A 21,116-nucleotide genomic window follows, 5' to 3' on the forward strand; every position below is an offset into this window, starting at 1 on the left:
CAGCGACATCGGACAATAAATGCGTCTTTTATGGGCCCAAGACCATAAATCGAAAGATCGGTCTATATGGCAGCTATATCCAAATCTGGACCGATCTGGGCCAAATTGAAAAAGGATGTCGACTGGTCTAACACAACTTACTGTGCCAAATTTCAGCAAAACCGGATAATAAATGTGGCTTTTATAGGCTTAAGACCCTAAATCGGCAGATTGGTCTATATGGGAGCTATATCAACATATAGTCCGATATAGCCCATCTTTGAACTAAACCTGCTTATGGACGAAAAAAGAATCTGTGCAAAGTTTCAGCTCAATATCTCTATTTTTAAAGACTATAGCGTGATTTCAACAGAGAGACGGACGGACATGGCTAGATGGTCTTAGACTTTTACGCTGATCAAGAATATGTATACTTTATAGGGTCGGAAATTGATATTTCGATGTGTTGCAAACGGAATGACAAACATAATTAATGAATATACCCCCATCCTTCGGTGGTAGGTATAATAAATTATAAGTATTAACCTAGTCGTTGATACACATTTCCCGGTAAATTCTCCAACGGACAACGTGGCGCAAGAAAAGGTTATCACTGGTATGCATTCGTCGGAGTCTTTTAGGGAAATTGTGCCTGAGCCGAAAACCCTTTGGGCCAAAAGAAGTTTCGACTCCTTTGAGTCACCAGGCCCTGATGATGTATTACCCGTTGAATTACAAGCTGCGTGTGATAGACTGGTTCCCTGGGTTTGGGAGATATACTCTGCTTGTATCAGGTTGTCATATATAGCTGTGGGATGGAGGGACTCAAATGTCATTTTCATTCCGAAAACAGGAAAATCCTACAACACGAAGGCGAACGATTTTCGCCCTATTAGTCTATCATTCTTTATGCTGAAGACTCTGAAGACATATAGCAAAGGCAAATCCACTGAAACAGCCCTTCACGGCCCTTCTCGCTGTCAAGGAATATACAATCGAAGCATTTCTTGACATTGAAGGTGCTTTCAATAATGTAAAACCGACGTCGATCATGAAGGAGTTGGAGTTTCCAGGCATCAACTCTTCGGAAGCAAAGTTTACTAATAATAACTTTCTTACTAAAAGATGCATTACGGCAGGCTTGGGATCTGTGGATTTAAAAAGATATGTCAGCAGAGGAACACCTTAAGGAGGTGTACTGTTTCCTCTACTTTGGAATACTTGGAATACTTATATACAAGACAACAGTAGTTCTTTTCAGCAGGAGATACAAGTTGCCAACAGTGGATCCTGTCTCCTTGGGTGTCGAAAATGTTCCATTTACAGAAAGCTTAAAATACCTGGATGTTTTGCTGGACAGGAAATCGAACTTTAAATCCATCATTTTGGAAAGGGCATGAAAGGCAATTCTTGCCCTATACACCTGCAAGAGAGCCATTGGCAAAAGTTGGGGGTTTAGACCGCGTGTCGTGCATTGGGTATATATACAGTTGTCAGCCCTATAATGCTATGTGGTGTTGTGGTCTGGTGGACGGCGCTTCAAAAGTCGACCTACTGCTCAATACTTAACCCGATGCAAATGATGGCTTGTTCGTGTATCACAGCCGCACTTAGGACGACACCATCTGATGCACTGAATTTAATACTACATCTTATGCCTCTGGACATTGTATTGGGTTGCCCAAAAAGTAATTGCGGATTTTTTAAAAGAAAGTAAATGCGTTTTTAATAAAATTTAGAATGAACTTTAGTCAAATATACTTTTTTACACTTTTTTTCTAAAGCAAGCTAAAAGTAACAGCTGATAACTGACAGAAGAAAGAATGCAATTACAGAGTCACAGGCTGTGAAAAAATTTGTCAACGCCGACTATATGAAAAATCCGCAATTACTTTTTGGGCAACCCAATAGCTACCCAAATTGCAGCGATCACTGCCGTGAGGTTAAGGAAACTGTCTCATTGGTCATGTGGCGGCTACGTACACTGTGTTATCCTTGATACAATAAAAATTACTGTACCACTATTCCTGATAGAACCGATTGGAACTACGACATCCCTGGTAATAGAAGTTATATAGACTTTAACACGGATGGCTCCAAACTAAACGACCAGGTGGGCTTTGAGGTGTACTCTAAAGACATATCGAAAAGGTTACTCGACCACTTCTGCGTGCAAGCGGAGATCCTTGCAATTAAGGAAGTCGTGGAATGGCTTAGATATAATGTCATTACGACGATTGGCATAAATATCTTCTCGGACAGCCAGGCAGCCATTAAATCCCTGGAGAACGTATTTCTGAACACAAAAACCGCTCTCGACTGTCGCAGATCTCTCAACGAGATGGCTGAACAGTTCAAAAAAATTCAAAGCGGACGAGCTTGCGAGTCTAGGAACTATCCTTCACATTCCAGGCATAATGGAATCTATGGGTATGCCTCTAGCGACATGTAAGCTAAGTTTTCAGGACCAGTCCCAATCGATAGATGGTCACAAAGAGGGGGCTGTGAGCATTCCAAAACTATGTGGCCTCATCTAGACTTGAAGAGGTTTACTGCTTTGCTGTCATTGGCTAGAACGGACGTCCCAGTCATAACAAGTCACTGTCTAAATGGACAACATGCTCACAGACTGAAGGTTGCCAGCAACGACTTTTGCAAAAGCTGTAAGGACATCGAAGAAGAAGAGACTATAGAACACCTTCTGTGTGTGTGTCCCGCTTTAGCAGTCAAAAGGAGTTGCACTTCAGGTTCTCATTTCTTTGAGAACCTGTCTGATTGAGGCTTAAGAAATTATGTGGGGGGAATGACTTTAATGGTGGCAATAGTTATTTACGTCATTGTAAGAGATCATTAGTGTAGTTCACTTATTAAATTGCAACTTAATGGGATACATAAACTTACAGTGGTGGAAAAGTAATAGCGACAACAGTTACGAAGAACAATATTGAATAAAAAAAAGTAAGAAAAAAACATGGTTACTTCTGTTAAATACTGAACCTGGTTATTCGTAGACCTGTTCATGGATAATTGTTATGGTGATTTTTTCGCCAAATTAACTTGCCTTTTTCGTAACTTAAAATGTAAGAGGAGAAAACAAGTAAAAAGGCATTAAGTTCGGCCGGGCCGAACTTTGGGTACCCACAACATCTGGTATATATGTAAACCCCTTTCGTCACAATCCGGTGAAAATTGGATAACTTATGCACCCAAATTCGGCACGGACATTGAGTGGTCTAATAAATATAAGTCACTGTTGAATTTTGTCTTTCGATTTTCAACAAAATCGGGTAATAAATAAAGATTTTATGGGCTTCAGACCCCTAACCGGCACATCGGTCTATATGACAGCTATATATAAATACAGTCCTATCTTCACCATATTTGGGTGGGATGGCGGATGGTCTAACAATATTTGGGACGGATATCGGGAGACCTTCTATATTGGGAGGCGTAAAACTACGCAGTGTCAAATTTCAGTGAAATCGGTTAACAAATAAAGCTGTTATGAGCTTCAGACCCTTTATCGGCAGATCGGTCTATATTGCATCTATATCTAAATATAGTCCGATCTGAACCATATTTAGGTCACATTATGTGCTTCAGACCCTTTATCTGCAGATCGGCCTATATGACAGTTATATCTAAATAAAGTCCGATCTGAACCATATTTAGGTCCTAAAAACTATTTACTGTTTCAAATTTCAGCGAAATCGGGAAATAAATTGGGCTTTTACGGGCTTCAGACCCTTAATCGGGAGATCGGTCTATATGGCAGCTATATCTAAATATAGTCCGCTCTGAATCATATTTAAGTCAGATGTCGGGAAGCCTTAAACTACTCACTGTTTCACATTTCAGCAAAATCGGATCAAAAATAAAGCATTTATGGCCATTAGACCCTTTATCGGCAGATCGGTCTATATAGCAGCTATATCCAAATATGGTCCGATTTGTCCCGTTCAAGAACTTAACCAGCGTGCATCAAAAAGACGTATCTTTGCCAAATTTCAGCTCAATATCTCAATTTTCTGTAGAGTGATTACAATAGACGGACGGACATGCACACGGACATTGTTGAATCGTCTTAAAATTTTTTTAGTCCGTTGTAATCTACAATTCACATTTTGTCCCTAATCCAGAAAATGGGACATGGATTGGATACAGAAAAACACCTACAAATCATCCATGGGACGCCACCATGTTTCCATGCCCTCTAGAGGTGCATAGGATTATATTGCACATAATAACATATACCTTTCGTTTATATTCATTCATTCATGACACGAACCTATTTCATATTAAGCATTTATTGCATATCTTAAGGCGCTTCGTTTCTTTAATGTTTTGTAACCATTACAATTTTAGTGTTGCCATAAACCAAAAATGATATAGTTTGAAAATCACGTCAAACTATTCTAAAAAAATTTCAAAGCATATGGTTAGGATGCAAATAATAATTGGCATCGCAGACTAGCACATATAAATGATGTAGTACACAATAGGAATGCTAGATGGCGTTAGCAATAAAGTTTAAATATTTTCTGGACCCACTTGAAGCAATCGTGTGTGTTCTGGGATCCACTTTTTCCTTCGCTATATTTAAGAAATCTTATGATGAATATTTATAAATCTTTAACACTTCATTTGTGCGATAATAAAAAATGCCCGAGCGAACAAAACAAGATTAAATAAACACTGTTGGCTGTAATAAGGGCGACGCAAGCGACATATTTTTTAGTCCTCTTTCACATAAAACAACAATTTATTGTGTAAAAACAGTAACTTATAGTTAAAAAAAATGACAATGTTTAAAATCTGTTGTTATTTATTTTGCTTGGTTTACCTATGAGATGATAAAACATGATCGGCAGATCGAATTTTTTTTTCCAAAATCGACAACTATTTGACAAATTACGTTCGTAAGCCATAATCTTCGAACGAAAACTCGCTCGACAACGGATGCGAGAATCAGGCCTCTGGTCCATACATTTTATGAAGAATCTTTATCTCAAAACTCCAAGCACTGGCTCGCCGCCTTCTACAAGTACCCATGCCACGGAACCATATAACAACACAGGTAGTTGGCGTTGTTGTTGTAGCCACATTTTCATGTGGAGGTGGCGATCCTCGTCAAGCTCCTGTATGAGCAAGCTCGTTCCGGTTCAAAGGACCGATCGCCGCGGAAACAAGGTAGCCATTGGTTATTTAAAGGCGCCAATAACTCGCCTTGTCATATCATAGGCACTCAGTATTTGTGCAATAGCCGGTACTACCCGGTCTCTGACTGAGACTCTCCGCTCGATACCGCTGATTGTCCGCGATTGGCGTTGAAGCTACTCCGTATGAAGCATTTCACTATCTGCAACCTGTAGACGCGTCCGGTAGCTCGCAGCTATGCTTCTCGTGACAGCAATGAACACCACACAGATCGGACCTCAATGTTTTTGCTTAGTGCAATTTTCGTCTGTCGAGAGGTGGCCTTCTTTCTAAACTGCCTGCCTTAATCCAAAGTAGCATCTGTTTGGCAATATTATTCTTCGTTTTATTTCAACACTGGTGTCATTCGTTTCGGTTACGTCGGTGCTGAGGTAGACACAGTTGCTGACTATCTCAAAGTTGTGGTTCCCAACTTTCTCCATTTTCTTTATCTGCTCGGGAGTACAAGACGTTGTACGAGTTAATACCATCCATTTTGTCTTATCTCCATTTACTGCCAGATCCACTTTCAGTGATTCTCTTTCGATACTTTCAAAGGCTGCAGTTCTACTTCCGGTGACCGACCCACGATATCGATGTTGTTGTTGTTGTAGCAGTGTGTTGTGTTCTATCTTTCGTCTGTATCATTATGTTGAGTGTCCAGATCCAGAAACTCTGCGACTAAGATGGGTTGCGTCCAGAGGGATCTGGGTCTGAGACGAGTGGGTCTGGCTGGGCAGTTAAACAGGTGATGTGTGTCGTGTGGTCTCTGGTCAGAATCGGGACATACATCCTGCACGTTGGTACCAATCCTTGCTGTGTAGGAATTAAGGCGCCTGCATCTGCCGGATCGTAATTGAGCCAGATCTACTCTGGTTTGCCGGGGGAGGTCAATTTCTTCAGGTGCAATTGGAGGCGGTCGTTCCCCAAGGACTACTAAAGCTATTCACCGCATCTGTTACCGTGTCTGCATGAATGTTGTCTAGGCCCGCTTGATACGCCACTTTATCTGGAGGCTTTTGTAGCGCTGGACCTCACACTCTAGATTATGTAGATCTGCTTTAAGGCTTCTGGATGGTGAATACCTATCCACAAGATGATGATTTAGATACTCTCTGTGATAACAGCCCAGAAGATATTGCTTAGACAGCATGTAGTTATATCTTCACACGGGTAGAATGTTTGTCTCCTGATGGAGGTGATCCACATGAAAACTGAGGAAACAGCCCATCGCAGTTCGAAGGGTGGCATTCTGACAGATCTGAATATTATTCTGCGTGTCACATAGCTGACGAGATCACACTGGCGCTGCATAACATACCACAGACCGGTCAATTGCTTTGTACGCACTCAACAGGGTTTCTTTGTCAGCACCCCAAGTGTTATCGGCAAGTGACTTGAGGACCTTGTTTCTACTTTGGACTTTATTGCAAATTGTGTGGCATATGAGGAGAATGTGTAAGAGCTGTGAAATGTGGAGAATCATTCAGCTCAGTTTTCACCTCACGTGTATTTGTAGTGAACAATGTGGCTGAAGATTTGGTGGCAAATATCTTCAGATTTCTTGCAGCGAAATAAGAGCCAAGCTCGTTGAGGTAGACGTTTACCCTATCGCAGATGTCATCAATAGGTGGGGGGCCTGATGTCATGATTACACAATCGTCCGCATATGATACGATCTCTATGCCGTCTGGAGAGGGTGGAGTGGAAGATAGGTAAAGGTTAAACAGTGCCGGAGATATCACCCCGCCTTGGGGAACTACCTGTTTCACTCTACGGTGTTTCGATTTCTTATCCCTAAATTCCACAAATGACTAGCGACCACACGGATAATTCGCGACCCAGCGTTTCAGACCTGGCTGGAAGGACGTATTGGCGATGTCCTCAAATAGTTTGGTATGGCTGACCCTGTCGAATGCCTTCGATAAGTCCAGTGGAACGAGGACCGTCATATCACATGGCCTGAAGACCGTCATATGACATGGCCTTGAAGACAGACGTAAAGTACTCAACTCCAGTTAGATCTAAATTCTTCAGCATCAGTGTGAATTACTTCGGGGCCCAACATCTTGGATGATTTTGCGCCTCGGATAACATTCGTAACTTCGCCCACGGTAAATTGTGAGGCTGTCCACCGGCTCGGAGACCGCGGATACGACGAATGGCTCTCCTCCAGCCCTGTCACTCTAGGGATGCCCAAAAAAGTTGACGGTTGAACAACCTGGCGTACCTCTTCGAATCAGTCAAGGCCAAAAGTGACTGAGGTCCTGTCGTCCCGTCTCGAGGATGGGTTTCGAGGATGACTTAACCGTAGATTACAGCTTACCTAAACCGGTGCCTTAGTAACATTGTTCCAAGTGTTCAAGCTACAAATTCCTCTTATGTTCGTTGACTACCCTGTTTATTTCCAGGTTCATCTCGCTGATTCTGAGGTTTGTGGGGTCAGTACAACGAATTCCATCATGCTCGTCTGCGAGTACCACTGCCTGCGCCGGGAAATTGGGCCGCACTTGGGGTATTCGACGGGCTGGTATAAAGCGAGCGGCTGTTGCGTTAGTGATGTTTCGAAATTTCCTCTCGGGAATTAGCATATTTGAGGGGAGTGTCAAGTCACTGCAGCGGCGATTGGTGTACTCTCTGAAGCCTACCCAATCGGCCTTCTTTTGATTGATTAACGTCCGGCGCTCATAGGTTATGACGTCGGGTTGTCAGACGATGGTGAGCATTAAGGGGAGGTGGTCTGATTTTAAAGAAATGACGGCTTGCAAGGTCACGTCACTCAGGAAATCAGGGGATGCAATGGAAATGTCTGGCGAGCTGCTACACCTCCTCGTAATTATAGTGGGCGCATCCCCATTCACCGTGCAAAACGTGGAAAAAAAACCATGCCCCACTGGTCGTTACCTAACGAAGAATGCCATGAAACGGGATGCACATTAAAGTCTAAAGACGATTATGGCCAGACAGTAGCCCACTTATGTTAGGCTTGTAAGCTGGGCCAATTGGGTCACAGCTACCAACCGGCGGTATGTACACACACATCCCATAATCCGACAACGGGGATGCCGAAGGCGACGACGCTTGTGACCCACTGCTGTCTATATTGTCACATCACCTTGCATCATATTCAGTGTGACTATACTCCCGTTGTTGTTGTAGAAGTGTGTTATTCACTGAGGCGGCAGCCCTTGCCGATGAAGAATTCCATCGGGTCAATCCGGTACGTACAACCGGCTGCCATGAGATTGGTTGTTGAGGTAAGGCCAGGGCAAGTTGGGAAATGTACTCGCTCCATGCACCGGTTACACCTCACCGACACTGACCGATGATGGAGGCGGTTCTAGCAAGCCGAACAGAACCAGGGTCCAGCGTTCTTTTCAATCCCGACACGGACCAGAAGCGTGCGGAGATGGTACTCCGTTATATGCCTCTACCATGACGAGAAAAGGACGAACAAGGACACAGAGGCGCCAGCCTTTGCCGATGATGACTCCATCTGGTCAATCCGGTGCGTACAACCGGCTGCCAACCGCTCTTATAGATGAGCAAGCTCTTATAGGTAAGCAAGCTCTTTTAGGTGAGCAAGCTCTTACAGGTAGGCAAGCTTTTATAAGTGAGCAAGCTCTTGTAGGTAAGCAAGCTCTTATAGGTGAACAAGCTCTTATAGGTAAGCAAGCTCTTATAGGTGAGCTAGCTCTTATAGGTGAGCAAGCTCTTATAGTTGAGCAAGCTCTTATTGGTAAGCAAGCTCTTAAAGGTGTACAAGCTCTTATAGGTGAGCAAGCTCTTATAGGTAGGCAAGCTCTTATAGGTGAGCAAGCTCTTGTAGGTAAGCAAGCTCTTATAGGTGAGCAAGCTCTTATATGTGAGCACGCTCGTTCCGGTCTATACAACCGATCGCCGCGGGAACATGATGGCCATTGGTTATTGAAAGGCGCCAATATATCGCTTAGTCTAGTCGCTTCAAGGTAAGCTTCTCGAGTTAACGAAGAACAGCACACAGATTGGAGCTCAAAGTTGCCGATTGTGTGATGCTCAAAGTCACCCAGTGCCAGAGATGACTATTATTTTGCTTATTGGGGTCAAAAGGAAAAACTACTTTTTGGTTTTCTGGAACACTTAAATGTACACAAGCATATATCCCATGGACATTGATCAGCACACACTGAAATATCTTTGTCAGAAATCCCAACAGTTGTTTTTTTATTTAATATTTAATTTATTCCACATACAACATTCATCAAAATTTATTAATTTGATTTATAAATCATTTTTTATACAAATCTTTTTTTTTTCTTTCTTCTCTTTATAATTCACAAATTAAATTATTTCTAGGTAAAAATATTAAAAAATTAAAATAAAAACAAACAAAAAATAAATAAAGCCAGTGGTTCCTGTGGGGGTTTTTTACAAATTTAAAACAAATTAAAAAAAATGAACCTTCTGTCACATCTCACGATATATCATCATTAATACGTAATAAACCTAAACTAGTGTAAGCGTTTTTTTCTTTCTTTCGTTTTTCTCCAACTGCGGCTTCTCTCATCGTCCTAGTTTTTGGGAGGGGGGGGTTTCAAAAATTCTCCATCCTAGATGCCTTGGAAGTCTACTATCTAAAACCTTCTGGCGTTATGTAATTGCTTATGTTGTAGGCTACTCTTCCAGTGAGGTTCTGTTGTCGCCGTCGCGTCTTTTTCCTCTTTCTGCGTTTCCTGTAGTGCTGTGGATCATCGTACGGTGTGGGGGGCAGGGATAACATTTGCAGCTGCCAGATGGCTTTGACTTGTTGCGGCGATATACTGTGCCAGGCGAATAAAAATTCCATGTCTTTGAGATCAGTCTTGCCCGTCAATAGACGTTCACATTCGTCACTATAGAGAACATAATGTGATGAGGTGGTTATTGTTGTGTTGGTTTGTTGGGCCAGAACACCGGTTATGTGGACATCATCGATCCAAAAGTATTTGAACTTTTGGGCGGCGGTATATAAACGGAAGACCACATCGGGGGAGTAGATGATGGCATAGCCGGGACAATAGGGCGGATAATAACGTTCGGAGTATTCTTTGAAGCTGACGCGCCACTTGGAACGATAGGAACGTTTGACCATAGATCCAATTATTTTCTGGCAAAAGAGTAAATTTTGGGGTCGTTGGAATAGTTCCGCCGATGGTATAAACTTTGAGTTTTTTGAGGTGGTGGATGATTGCGATGATTCTGATGGTGGCTCTATTAGACTTTTTGCATAATTCTTCAAAGTGTCAAAAATTGAATTTTTGTTGGTGGACTTTATTGTTGTTGTTGTTGTTTTTGTTGTATCATCTAAAGTTATGATGGTGGGATTATATTCACTTTCTTGCTCATCCTCTTGGATGCTTGGTCTCTCCCCTGATTCTTGCTGCTGCTGCTGCTGTGATTCATCTTTGAGATATTTCATCAACTGCGGCGTATTAACATAGACATCATCATCCACTTTAATGAGGATCTGGGCTGTGGCACAGTTGTAGAGAAACCACTTGAAGGCCATCACATGCTTGTAGGTCATATTGCGATAGTCATCCACAAAGGAGCCCTGTATCACATCCCCGAACTGGGAGTTTTCCTTGTAGATGTCCCACTGCAAGGCGTCATCATTGACATAGCCCAACAGAAATAGAACTCTCAGGGGGGACTCGACCATGTGATGGCCAATACTAGCCCAAGTCTCTCTTATTATTTGGCGTTTCTCATTGTTCCTGGGGGCTGAATGCACCAGAATCAGTGCTTCAATGTCAGAGCTGCATACCGGTTGCGGCACAATATAATGGAAGTCGTGTAAATCTATCAATTGATTAAAGTCTTCTTCCGGCAGTGCTGAAGAGACAGCAGTCGTCTTTATCCACGATGGAGTGGGTTTCTGTTTTGCTTTGAGAACTCCTGTTCCCAGACTAGATGTCAATGAGTGAAGGTCCAGTGACGAGGACAAGTCTATGGCATTTGTGGTGCTACCCCCGACCAACTCATCTGTGCGGTTGTTAGAGTTTGCAAACGCTATGCTCGCATTGGAACTGCTGTTCAAGGTTAAGGCAGCAAACTCACCGAATGGTCGATGGTGTCTACCGACATCTGGTGCTTCTTTTATGTCACGATCGGCTCGTCCTCCAGCATGTTGCAGTGTTGTTACAGCGCTGCCTTGATTCAAATTGATGTTGTTGTTATTGCCACTACTTATAATCGAGGTAGAGGCATCGTACATCACCGGTTCTTGCACTGTGATCAACCATATCAGGACACAGACATTAAGGCCAACAATTACAACCCAAATGGGTGGCCTTTCGAACATGACCTCTCTAAGTTCCTGAGTTCTACCGCACTTGTGTGTTAGGATCTATTGAATGCGTTCTGTTGTTGTTGAGTTGGTCTATTACTGGTTACTTTGGTTAGTTGTACGTTTCCGTACGCTTCTATCTCTCCCCCCTGATGTTTTGTTTTGGATTCCAATTTAGTAGTTTTAGTACAGTTTTGTTGTAGTCTAGTAAGTCTAGTTACTAATGAAAAATAAAACCTTACTAAGTATACTTAAATTTTGTACTTATTTTGTTGTGCGATGATGATAATGATAGTGTCCTTAATCGATATTTGTTGATTTTTATTGCTAATGCTGTAGTGCTGTAATTGTAAATTTTGTTGCTGCAGTTGTTGTTGAATTTGGGAAATTTTTTACGAGTTTTCTGGTACCGCATTGCAGGTAATTGCAATTATCCACCTTCCTTTCCTTAAGATGTGTATTCTTTATTAGAATAGATGAACCTATGGCGCTCAACGCTACGGCCTTGCCTTGTTTGTAAATTTTCTACAATGAGAAGATAGTAAAAGCAAAAATCAAACACTTATTAAAATCGATTACCTAAAGTTATGTATTTTTCAATAAAATCACATATTTAGGTTAGGTTAGTTAACTTGAAGTGATAGCATGTGTAGGGCATGGCAAAGGAAAAGAGGATTAATATCCCCACCCTCTTTTCAGCCTAACCTAATCTATTTAGTTTTTGAAAACGTACTCCATACTTCTCACTTCCATGCAACCGTTTCTTTACAGAGCTCACTCACGTATGAAACTGCCTATGGCAACAAATCACGCTTGACGGCATGCTGTTTAGTTTTTGATCTACCTGAGATTATCGTCACCATCATGTCGCTGTTATTGCACGCCAAGCCACTCTTGGGCTTGGCTGCATGCATTTGTGAGCATACTATGCAGTTGTGATGTCATGTGCTCTGTTAGTTAATTTGTACAGCAAGACCTAACAGGACAACGACATGCTGTCACAACTGTCAATGGTTCATTCAATTCGGCTTGTGCAGCCCTTTAGTAGACATGCACCTTCTGGTGCGGATTCTGTTAGCCACTAAAACTTATCATCTTTTCCATATACCTGTCACTTGCCTATTCCTCATAAGTGAGCCTGTATTCCTAGGTGAGCCCATAATCCTAACAATACTGAAATCCTTCCTACTTTCTCTCAGTAATAGCCGCGACTTCGCACGATTGGATTCCTGTCATCCTCCCAATAGCGCTCGTGGTCCACGTCCTTATTTCGGTCTGCGTCACTCAGAAAAAGCTTCGCATTTATCAAGTTTGTTGATGGCATTTATTTGACCCTTACGGCCAATTCGTTCCACCTTACTGTGTTATGGTGCGACACTCAAACGATGCTGATCATGGTATCCACTCCAGCAACATCCGTGACCTTACTGTCCTGGTTGTTTAGCCCTGATAGCCAGTAACAGAGCGCAGTCTCTGGATTCCTCCAGGCCCACTCTGCCCCCCACCGTTGATCCATCCGTTTAGCATGAACTTTTAGATGACGATAACAGAGTTCCATCAATCCAGCCGTGCAGTTGGGAGCAGCGCCACGCAACCGATCTCAAGTCTCGTCTAAGGTGTCCTATCCGAAACCTCTTACAACCCATTCAGGTTTTCTGTCGTCGCCTCGATTACCAGCGATGACATGTCCTGCTCCTGTGTTATATTCATTCCCCCATTGCCTGTCTCATAGCCACATTGCCTGTCTCACACCCATTAGCGTAGATAGGGATTAATATCCGCACCCTCTTTTCAACCTAACCTTACCTATTTAGTTTTTGAAATATGAACTCCATATTTCTCATTTCCATGCAACTTTTTTTTTTTTTTTTTTTTGAATGCTCACTAGCGTATGAAACAGCCTATGGCAAAAAATCACTTTTTTGTTTTTTTTTTGAATGCTCACTAGCGTATGAAACAGCCTATGGCAAAAAATCACGCTTGACAGAATGCAACCGGTTTCTGGTGCTGATTTTGTTAGTAAAGCTCATCATCTTTCCCATATGCCTTACTCACGCTGTCACTTGCCACACCTATTCCGCATAAATGAGCTCGTATTCCTAGGTGAACCCATAAGCCTAACAATACTGAACTCCTTCCTACTTTCTTTCAGTAATAGCCTCGACTTCGCACGATACGGATGCCACGATTGGATTCTTGTCATCCTCCCGACCGCGCTTGTGGCCAACGTCATTATTTCGGTCTGCGCCGCTCAGAAAAAGCCTCGCATTCATCAAGTGTGGATGGCATTTATTTGGCCCTTACGGCCAATTCATTCCGCCTTACTCTGTTATGGTCCGACACTTAAACGATGCGGATCATGCCATCCTAAAAGAAGACGTTAATCTTCTTTTTCCACTCCAGCACCGTCCGTGACCTTACCGTCCTGATTGTTATAGGCCTGACCGTATTATTATTGGCGTAGCTAGGGGTCCAGCGAATCTGTAGCACCCCCAGAATTTTCGTCAGTATAAACTACTGTTAACTATTGATTGAATTTCAACTCTTTCGATTCTAAAAATAACCCGTTGAGGAAAACTTGATTTGTTTAAGAAAGTCTTTTGCGTCATCTATTTGCAAAGCACTGCTCATTGTGACGAATTGAGAATCTGCATTATTTACTGGAGGTTTCTCCATAGGCATAATTAAGTAAAGGGTGATTTTTTTGAGGTTAGGATTTTCATGCATTAGTATTTGACAGATCACGTGGGATTTCAGACATGGTGTCAAAGAGAAAGATGCTCAGTATGCTTTGACATTTCATCATGAATAGACTTACTAACGAGCAACGCTTGCAAATCATTGAATTTTATTACCAAAATCAGTGTTCGGTTCGAAATGTGTTCAAATTTTGACAAATTTTGTTCAGCGATGAGGCTCAATTCTGGTTGAATGGCTACGTAAATAAGCAAAATTGCCGCATTTGGAGTGAAGAGCAACCAGAAGCCGTTCAAGAACTGCCCATGCATCCCGAAAAATGCACTGTTTGGTGTGGTTTGTACGCTGGTGGAATCATTGGACCGTATTTTTTCAAAGATGCTGTTGGACGCAACGTTACGGTGAATGAACACATTTCGAACCGAACACTGATTTTGGTAATAAAATTCAATGATTTGCAAGCGTTGCTCGTTAGTAAGTCTATTCATGATGAAATGTCAAAGCATACTGAGCATCTTTCTCTTTGACACCATGTCTGAAATCCCACGTGATCTGTCAAATACTAATGCATGAAAATCCTAACCTCAAAAAAATCACCCTTTATAACATTCTTATAATAAATACTCTTCCATAGTTACACATAATTTGCCATTAGAAAAAATCGCGACCAAAAATTTCGAAAAAAAAACTTACAGGCAATGTGGGAAGCAGGCCAAAATAAAAAAAAATCCGATGCATTCAATATTCATATTTAAAATTGAGTGAGTTTTGAGATTGCAAACCGCTACGCTCCGGGTTCAAAAAATTTCGCTTAAGCGTCGGCAAAAATAGGCCTGCTCCGTTCCGAATCCATGGTTAAAATTCTCGGTATCCGGTCCGAGTATGATCCAAATAGGTCTATATACATCGATCTCCACATTCAAGGTCTCAGGTTCATAAAAGCCACATTTATTGTCCCATTTCACTGAAATTTAACACAGTAATCGGTGTTAGACGTCCATGCCGAGTATGGTTCAGATTGCACTATTTTTGGTATAGCCCCACTAAAGATCGATCTCCCGGTTGAATGCCTCACATTCATAAATGGCGAATTTATTGACCGATTTTGCTGAAATTAAGTACAATGAGCTTGATTAAACTCCTAAATACCCTCCCCGAATATGATGCTGATCGGATCACATTTAGAACTATCGATCTACCGATTTATGGTCTTGAACCCATATAAGACCCCTTTATAACCCTATTTTAGTTGGGCCGTAGCCGTGCTCCATGGAGACCCCTCAATCCTGAACCTCATTGATCACATTTCCCGAGACTATTGTTATATTAAACGGAGGCCACCGGAGCGCAGAGGTTGGCATGACCGCCTATGACGCTGAACGACTGGGTTCGAATCCCGGCGAAATCAGAAAAAAATGCTGGCAACATTTTTGAGGAACTATGACATTTGAAAACAAGTAAAAACATGCTAAGTTCGGCCGGGCTGAATCTTGGGAACCCACCACCATGGATTCTGCTAAAATATGGGAGCAATAACTGATTATTGACCGATTTGGATCGTACTGTGCGCAGTTGTTGGTGGTCGTAACAGAACAATATGTGCAAAATGTCAGACAAATCGGATGAAAATAGAGGCTTCCAGTGAGCCTTGAGCAGTCAAATCGAGAGATCGGTTTATATGGGAGCTATATCAGGTTCTTGACCGATTTGGACGGTACTGGGCATAGCTGTTAGAAGTCATAACATAACACCATATGCAAAAATTCAGCCAAATCGGATGAAAATTTAGGCTTCCTGTGGCTCAAGAAGTCAAATCGGGAGATCGGTTATATGGGAGCTATATCAGGTTCATGTCTGATTTGAACCCCACTTGGCACAGTTTTTGGAAGTCATAATAGAACACTATGTGCAAAATTTCAGCTAAATCGGATGAAAATTGAGGCTTCCAGTGGCTCAAGAAGTCAATTCGGGAGATCGGTTTATATGGGAACTATATCAGGTTAGAGACCGATGTAAACTGTACTTGGCACAGTTGTTGAAAGTCATACCATAACACTATATGCAAAATTTCAGCTAAATCGGATGAAAATTGAGACTTACAGTGGCTCAAGAAGTCAATTCGGGAGATCGGTTTATATGGGAACTATTTCAGGTTATAGACCGATGTAAACTGTACTTGGCACAATTGTTGGAATTCGGACAAAAACTGCGGCTTTCAGCGGCTCAAGAAGTTGAATCGGAAGATCGGTTTATATGGGAGCTATATCCAAATCTGAACCGATATGGCCCATTTGTAATCACCAACGACCTACTCATTATTAAGCATTTGTGCAAAATTTCAAACGGCTAGCTTTACGCGTTCGACCGCTATCGTGATTTCAACAGACGGATGGACGGACATGGCTAGATCGACTCAGGATGTCGAGACGATCAAGAATATATGCGGTACTAAATCACTATTTCGAGGTGTTACAAACGGAATGACTAGATTAGTATACCCCCATCCTATGGTGGTGGGTATGGCAGCCATGTAGAACTTCTCCCCAAAGAGGAGTCGCACTGCGGCACGCCGTTCGGATTCGACTATAAAAAGGAGGCTCCTTATCATTGAACTTAAAACTAGAATCGAACAGCACTCATTGATATATAAAAAGTTGGCCCTGTTCGGTAATAAAATGTTCATTAGCAAATTTGCATTTTGTTATATTAAACATCATCAAAGGATTTCTTTTGGTGGCATGTGGTGGTCTTCTTTGACTAGTTTTCTAAGCGTACAACTGAATACCTCTTTATTACAATCATGATCCTATTGACATAGCTGTCAATGTTAATTATATACCAGAATAATCAGTCATTTACGATAGGTTTCTAAAACGATGTGGCCACAATCAAAATAATTCGTTCACAAATTACATTGACTTCAGTGCATTTTTCATAGAATTCGTATTGGTGTGTACCCAAGATTCGGTCTGGGCAAAGTCAATGAGCTTTTTTACTTGTTAGCTTTCATTTGTATCATTAATGACAAATGACAAACAAATTTCCGTAAAAATACCTAATATTACCAAAAAAAAAAAAAAAAAATTAAGCGGTATCAACAAGTGTTTGACCGTAACATATCAATTGAAACTTATGTTAGGTGTTGTTAATGAATTTCTTATGACTTAGAAAGTCAAATACCTGTAATAGTTGATAGTTGATCGAATTATTCAATTACATACAATTGTAGTCATTAAGTCAATTAGGCAAGTGAAAGTGGCAAGAAGCATGTAATGTGAACAGTGTGTTCACTGAACACATTACGACTTAAGGTGTTATTAGACGAGAGATGTATTTGTCACATGACATGTCAAATTTTGAATATGCTAAAGTTCTTAACATCGTCTCATTGTACATATTAAACATTTTATGTGAAAAACGAATGTTGGAATAAATGTGTAATTTTTATACCCTCCACCATACACTCATAGAAAAAAGTTTGCTGAAAATAGCAAACACTGTCTGCTGAATATTATTCTTATCCGATTTGACTGAAATTTTGCATGAAATGTTTTGTTATGACTTTCAACAACTGTGCCAAGCATGGTCAAATTCGGTTCATATAGATCCCATATAAACCGATCTTGGATCTTGACTTCTCGAGCCTCTGGAGGGCGCAATATTTATGCGATGTGGCTGAAGTTTTGCGCGAGATGTTTTGTTATGACTTCCGACAACTGTGTCAAGTATGGTTCGAATTGGTTCAAAACATGATATAGCTTCCATACAACCGATCTGCCGATAATAATAAAGTGTGATTTTTTACGAGTTAGACAATCAGAGTCAGAGAGAAATGCATGAAATCTTGAAATTAACTACTAATATTAAACAGACATTGTTTGCTATTTTCAGCAAACTTTTTTCTATGGATGTGCTATTAAAGCAGTAGTTCTGCAATTATTTGCATCTATAGTACGGGCCATATAATTTAATGTTTGAAGATTATTTCATGCAAATGTTGACCGTGACTGCGCCTCAAATGGTCGCTTAGTCCATTTTTGGCATACTCTTTCCAACATTTCGGCCGGCATCTAACGAATAAATGCTTCAATGTTGTCTTCCATTGCTTCAATTGAAGCGGGCTTGTCTATATAGACATGAGCTTTAAACTAGCACCACAATCTAGGCGGCCAATTGACCGATCCCGAACGTGAAATAAAATGTTCATCGAACTCGTCTCTCAATAAGTCCATTGTTACGCGTGCATTGTGGCATGTAGCACCGTCTGGTTAAAACCATATGTCATGCAAGTCAAGCTCTTGTATTTTGGGCAAAAACATGTTGGATATCATCTCACGGTAGCGCTGACCATTCTCAGTTACGTTACGATTCGCATCATCTATTAACCAGCCCATAAACTGCACCAAACTGTGACTTTTTCTGGGTGCATTGAAACGCTTCTGGCTGATCCTTACTCCAAAATCACGCATTTTGATACTAAAATTCAATCATTTTCAAGCGTTGTTCGTTTGCAAGACGATTAGTGATTAAATTATAGACCAAACTGAAGATGTTTGACAGTGAAACAAAACAGGAAACGAGCATGAGCCGTTTAAACCAGTATTGCCAAAAAGATAAGTAGTTGGTGTGTGTTGCTATCTCTAGCTTTTCTTTTCCATTTGCAAAGAAAATCTCCAATCATTGAGTTCGTTTCGAAAGATTCGAAAAATTTTAAAATTTAATGATTTTCGCCCTAACAGGCAAAAAATCTTGAAAATGAAAAAAATCGACAGAGCCCGGCCAGGATTCTAACCTAGGCACACGGAGCAACAACGAGAGCCGTTGCCTAGCGTTCGAACCCATCAATACAACTTCCAACATATGCACAGAATCATGTTTACCACGGAAGTATAATTGTCACAGAAAAAAGTCTGTCATTACGCAAAAACACATGCATTGGAAAAAATGCACCTAATAGACAGGGTTGTCGAGCGTGGTTAATGTAATTTAATTGTATCATAGAGGCGTTTTCGTAATTAATACGATTCAAATACAACATACCAACGCACGGCCTTTGAAGCCATCACACCTAATATGGTTGAAAAGTCTTCTAACCAAAGACGAAACGCATCCCATAGTGGTTGGTGTGTATTGCTATCTCTGGCTTTCCTTTTCCATTTGTAAAGAAAATCTCCGATCATTGAGCTCGTCTCGAAAGAGACAAATAAAAAGATAAAAGCTAAAAAAAATCACCATTTACTTGAGCCTCTAGAGGGCATAATTCTTTTCCGATTTGGTTGAAATTATTGAGCATCCCGGGAGTGCCGAGGCTAGGCGGAGAGTCATTCGTCATATCTGTGGTCTCCAAGCCGATAGACTGCCATCACAACTTACCGTGAACGAAGTTGCGAATGTCATCCGTGGCGCCAAGTCATGCAAAGCGTTTGGCTCCGACGGAATCTCTACTGATGCTGAAGAATCTGGACAAACTGTACAACTCTCCTCAACCTGTCTTTGAACACTCTTATAGCACCCGATGTCTGGAAGATGGACAGAGTTATCCCGCTACTGTAGCCTGGAATGGATCCGAGCAAGGGGAAGTCGTATAGACCAATCTCCCTTCCCTCACCAGTAGACAAGAAGCTTGAGGGAATACTTCTCTCGAGCCTCTTTGGAGAATTTCCATTCACCAAGCACCAGCTTGAATTTTGAAGACTTCATAGCACAACAACTGTTTTGCTTCCCATCACCGTACACATTTTTCGTGGCTGCAATCAGCCCAGGCCATGTGATAGATTGGTTCTCGTGGCACTGGACCTATCGAAAGCATTCGACAGGGTCGGCCATGCCAAACTATTTGGGTAATCGCAAACACGTCCTTTCAGCCAGGCCTGAAACGCTGAGTAGCGAATTAACTGTGTGGTCGCCAGTTATATACGGAAATTAGGGATAAGAAGTCGAAACAACGTAGAGTGAAATAGGGACTTCCGCACGGCGGGGTGATATCTTCGGCACTGTTAAACTTCTACCTATCCTCTATTTCACCCCCTCCAGAAGGCATAGAGATCGTATCATAAGCGGACGATTCTACGATCATGGCATCAGGCCCCCCATTTTTCAAAAACGCCAGATCTCAGAGACGGATGCACCGATTTACGCAAAATTTTGTATGCCACCTTATGGTACCCCAAAAACACGAAATTTGTGTACAATTTTGCGGTCAAATAACCTAGGGGGACGCCCCATCCGAAAACCCACCCGAACGGACATGTGTACCGATTGGGACAATATGGGTATCAAATGAAAAGTACTTAAGAGGAGAGTACGAATTTGGTACACAAATTTCACTCTTAATTTTCGGGGGGTCACCCACCCCCAAAAAAGCTCCAAGAGGACACTTTCACCGCTTTGGGCAATATGGGTATCAAATGAAAGTTATTTCAAAGTAGAATACCAAGCTGACACAAACGTTTATTTTTGGTGTCGGAGGAGCATGGGGAGCCATTATCCAAAAACCGCCAGCTGGACAAATTTACCAATTGGAACAACATGGACATCAAATAAAAGCTATTTAAAGGTAGTGTCCAATTCTGATATACAAATTTATTCCTTGGTGTCTGAGGCGCCTCCCCATCCCCCAAAACCCCTCAACAGGACATATTTACCGATTGGGATAATATGAGTATCAAACATGAGTATCACATCTGTTATAAGGATTTGGTTCAAGGGGTCTACGGGACCTTTCTAACCCCAAAAACCCTCAAATGAAAGATCTTCGATCGTTGATTACGAATCTGGTATACGCATTTAGAACAGAGTTTGACACCGGTCCACCCACTAAATACCCTTCAATAGGACGTGTAGTTCGATCGGGATAATATGTCAATTAAAAGAAAAGTCTATGACAGTATATTTCGAATCTAATGTTGGTATAAGAATTCACCGTTCCGCAGGACAA

At 41.6% G+C, this 21,116-nt stretch overlaps 1 protein-coding gene across 4 annotated transcripts in view; it reads right to left on the minus strand.

Annotated features, from left to right (window-relative positions):
- Positions 1 to 9,346: 9,346 nt before the first annotated feature.
- The window catches only part of LOC106083981 (uncharacterized), a 113,484-nt gene continuing 101,714 nt past the window's right edge, over positions 9,347 to 21,116 (minus strand). For all 4 annotated transcript variants that reach the window (XM_059369487.1, XM_059369524.1, XM_059369459.1 and 1 more), the window contains one exon: positions 9,347 to 12,007. In XM_059369487.1, coding sequence (XP_059225470.1) covers positions 9,785 to 11,497 — 1,713 coding nt within the window. In that variant the 5' untranslated portion in view covers positions 11,498 to 12,007 and the 3' untranslated portion in view covers positions 9,347 to 9,784. The remainder of the gene's footprint in view (positions 12,008 to 21,116) is intronic.

The sequence above is a fragment of the Stomoxys calcitrans genome, chromosome 1 (assembly GCF_963082655.1).
Source record: "Stomoxys calcitrans chromosome 1, idStoCalc2.1, whole genome shotgun sequence".
NCBI classification, from domain to species: Eukaryota; Metazoa; Arthropoda; class Insecta; order Diptera; family Muscidae; genus Stomoxys; species Stomoxys calcitrans.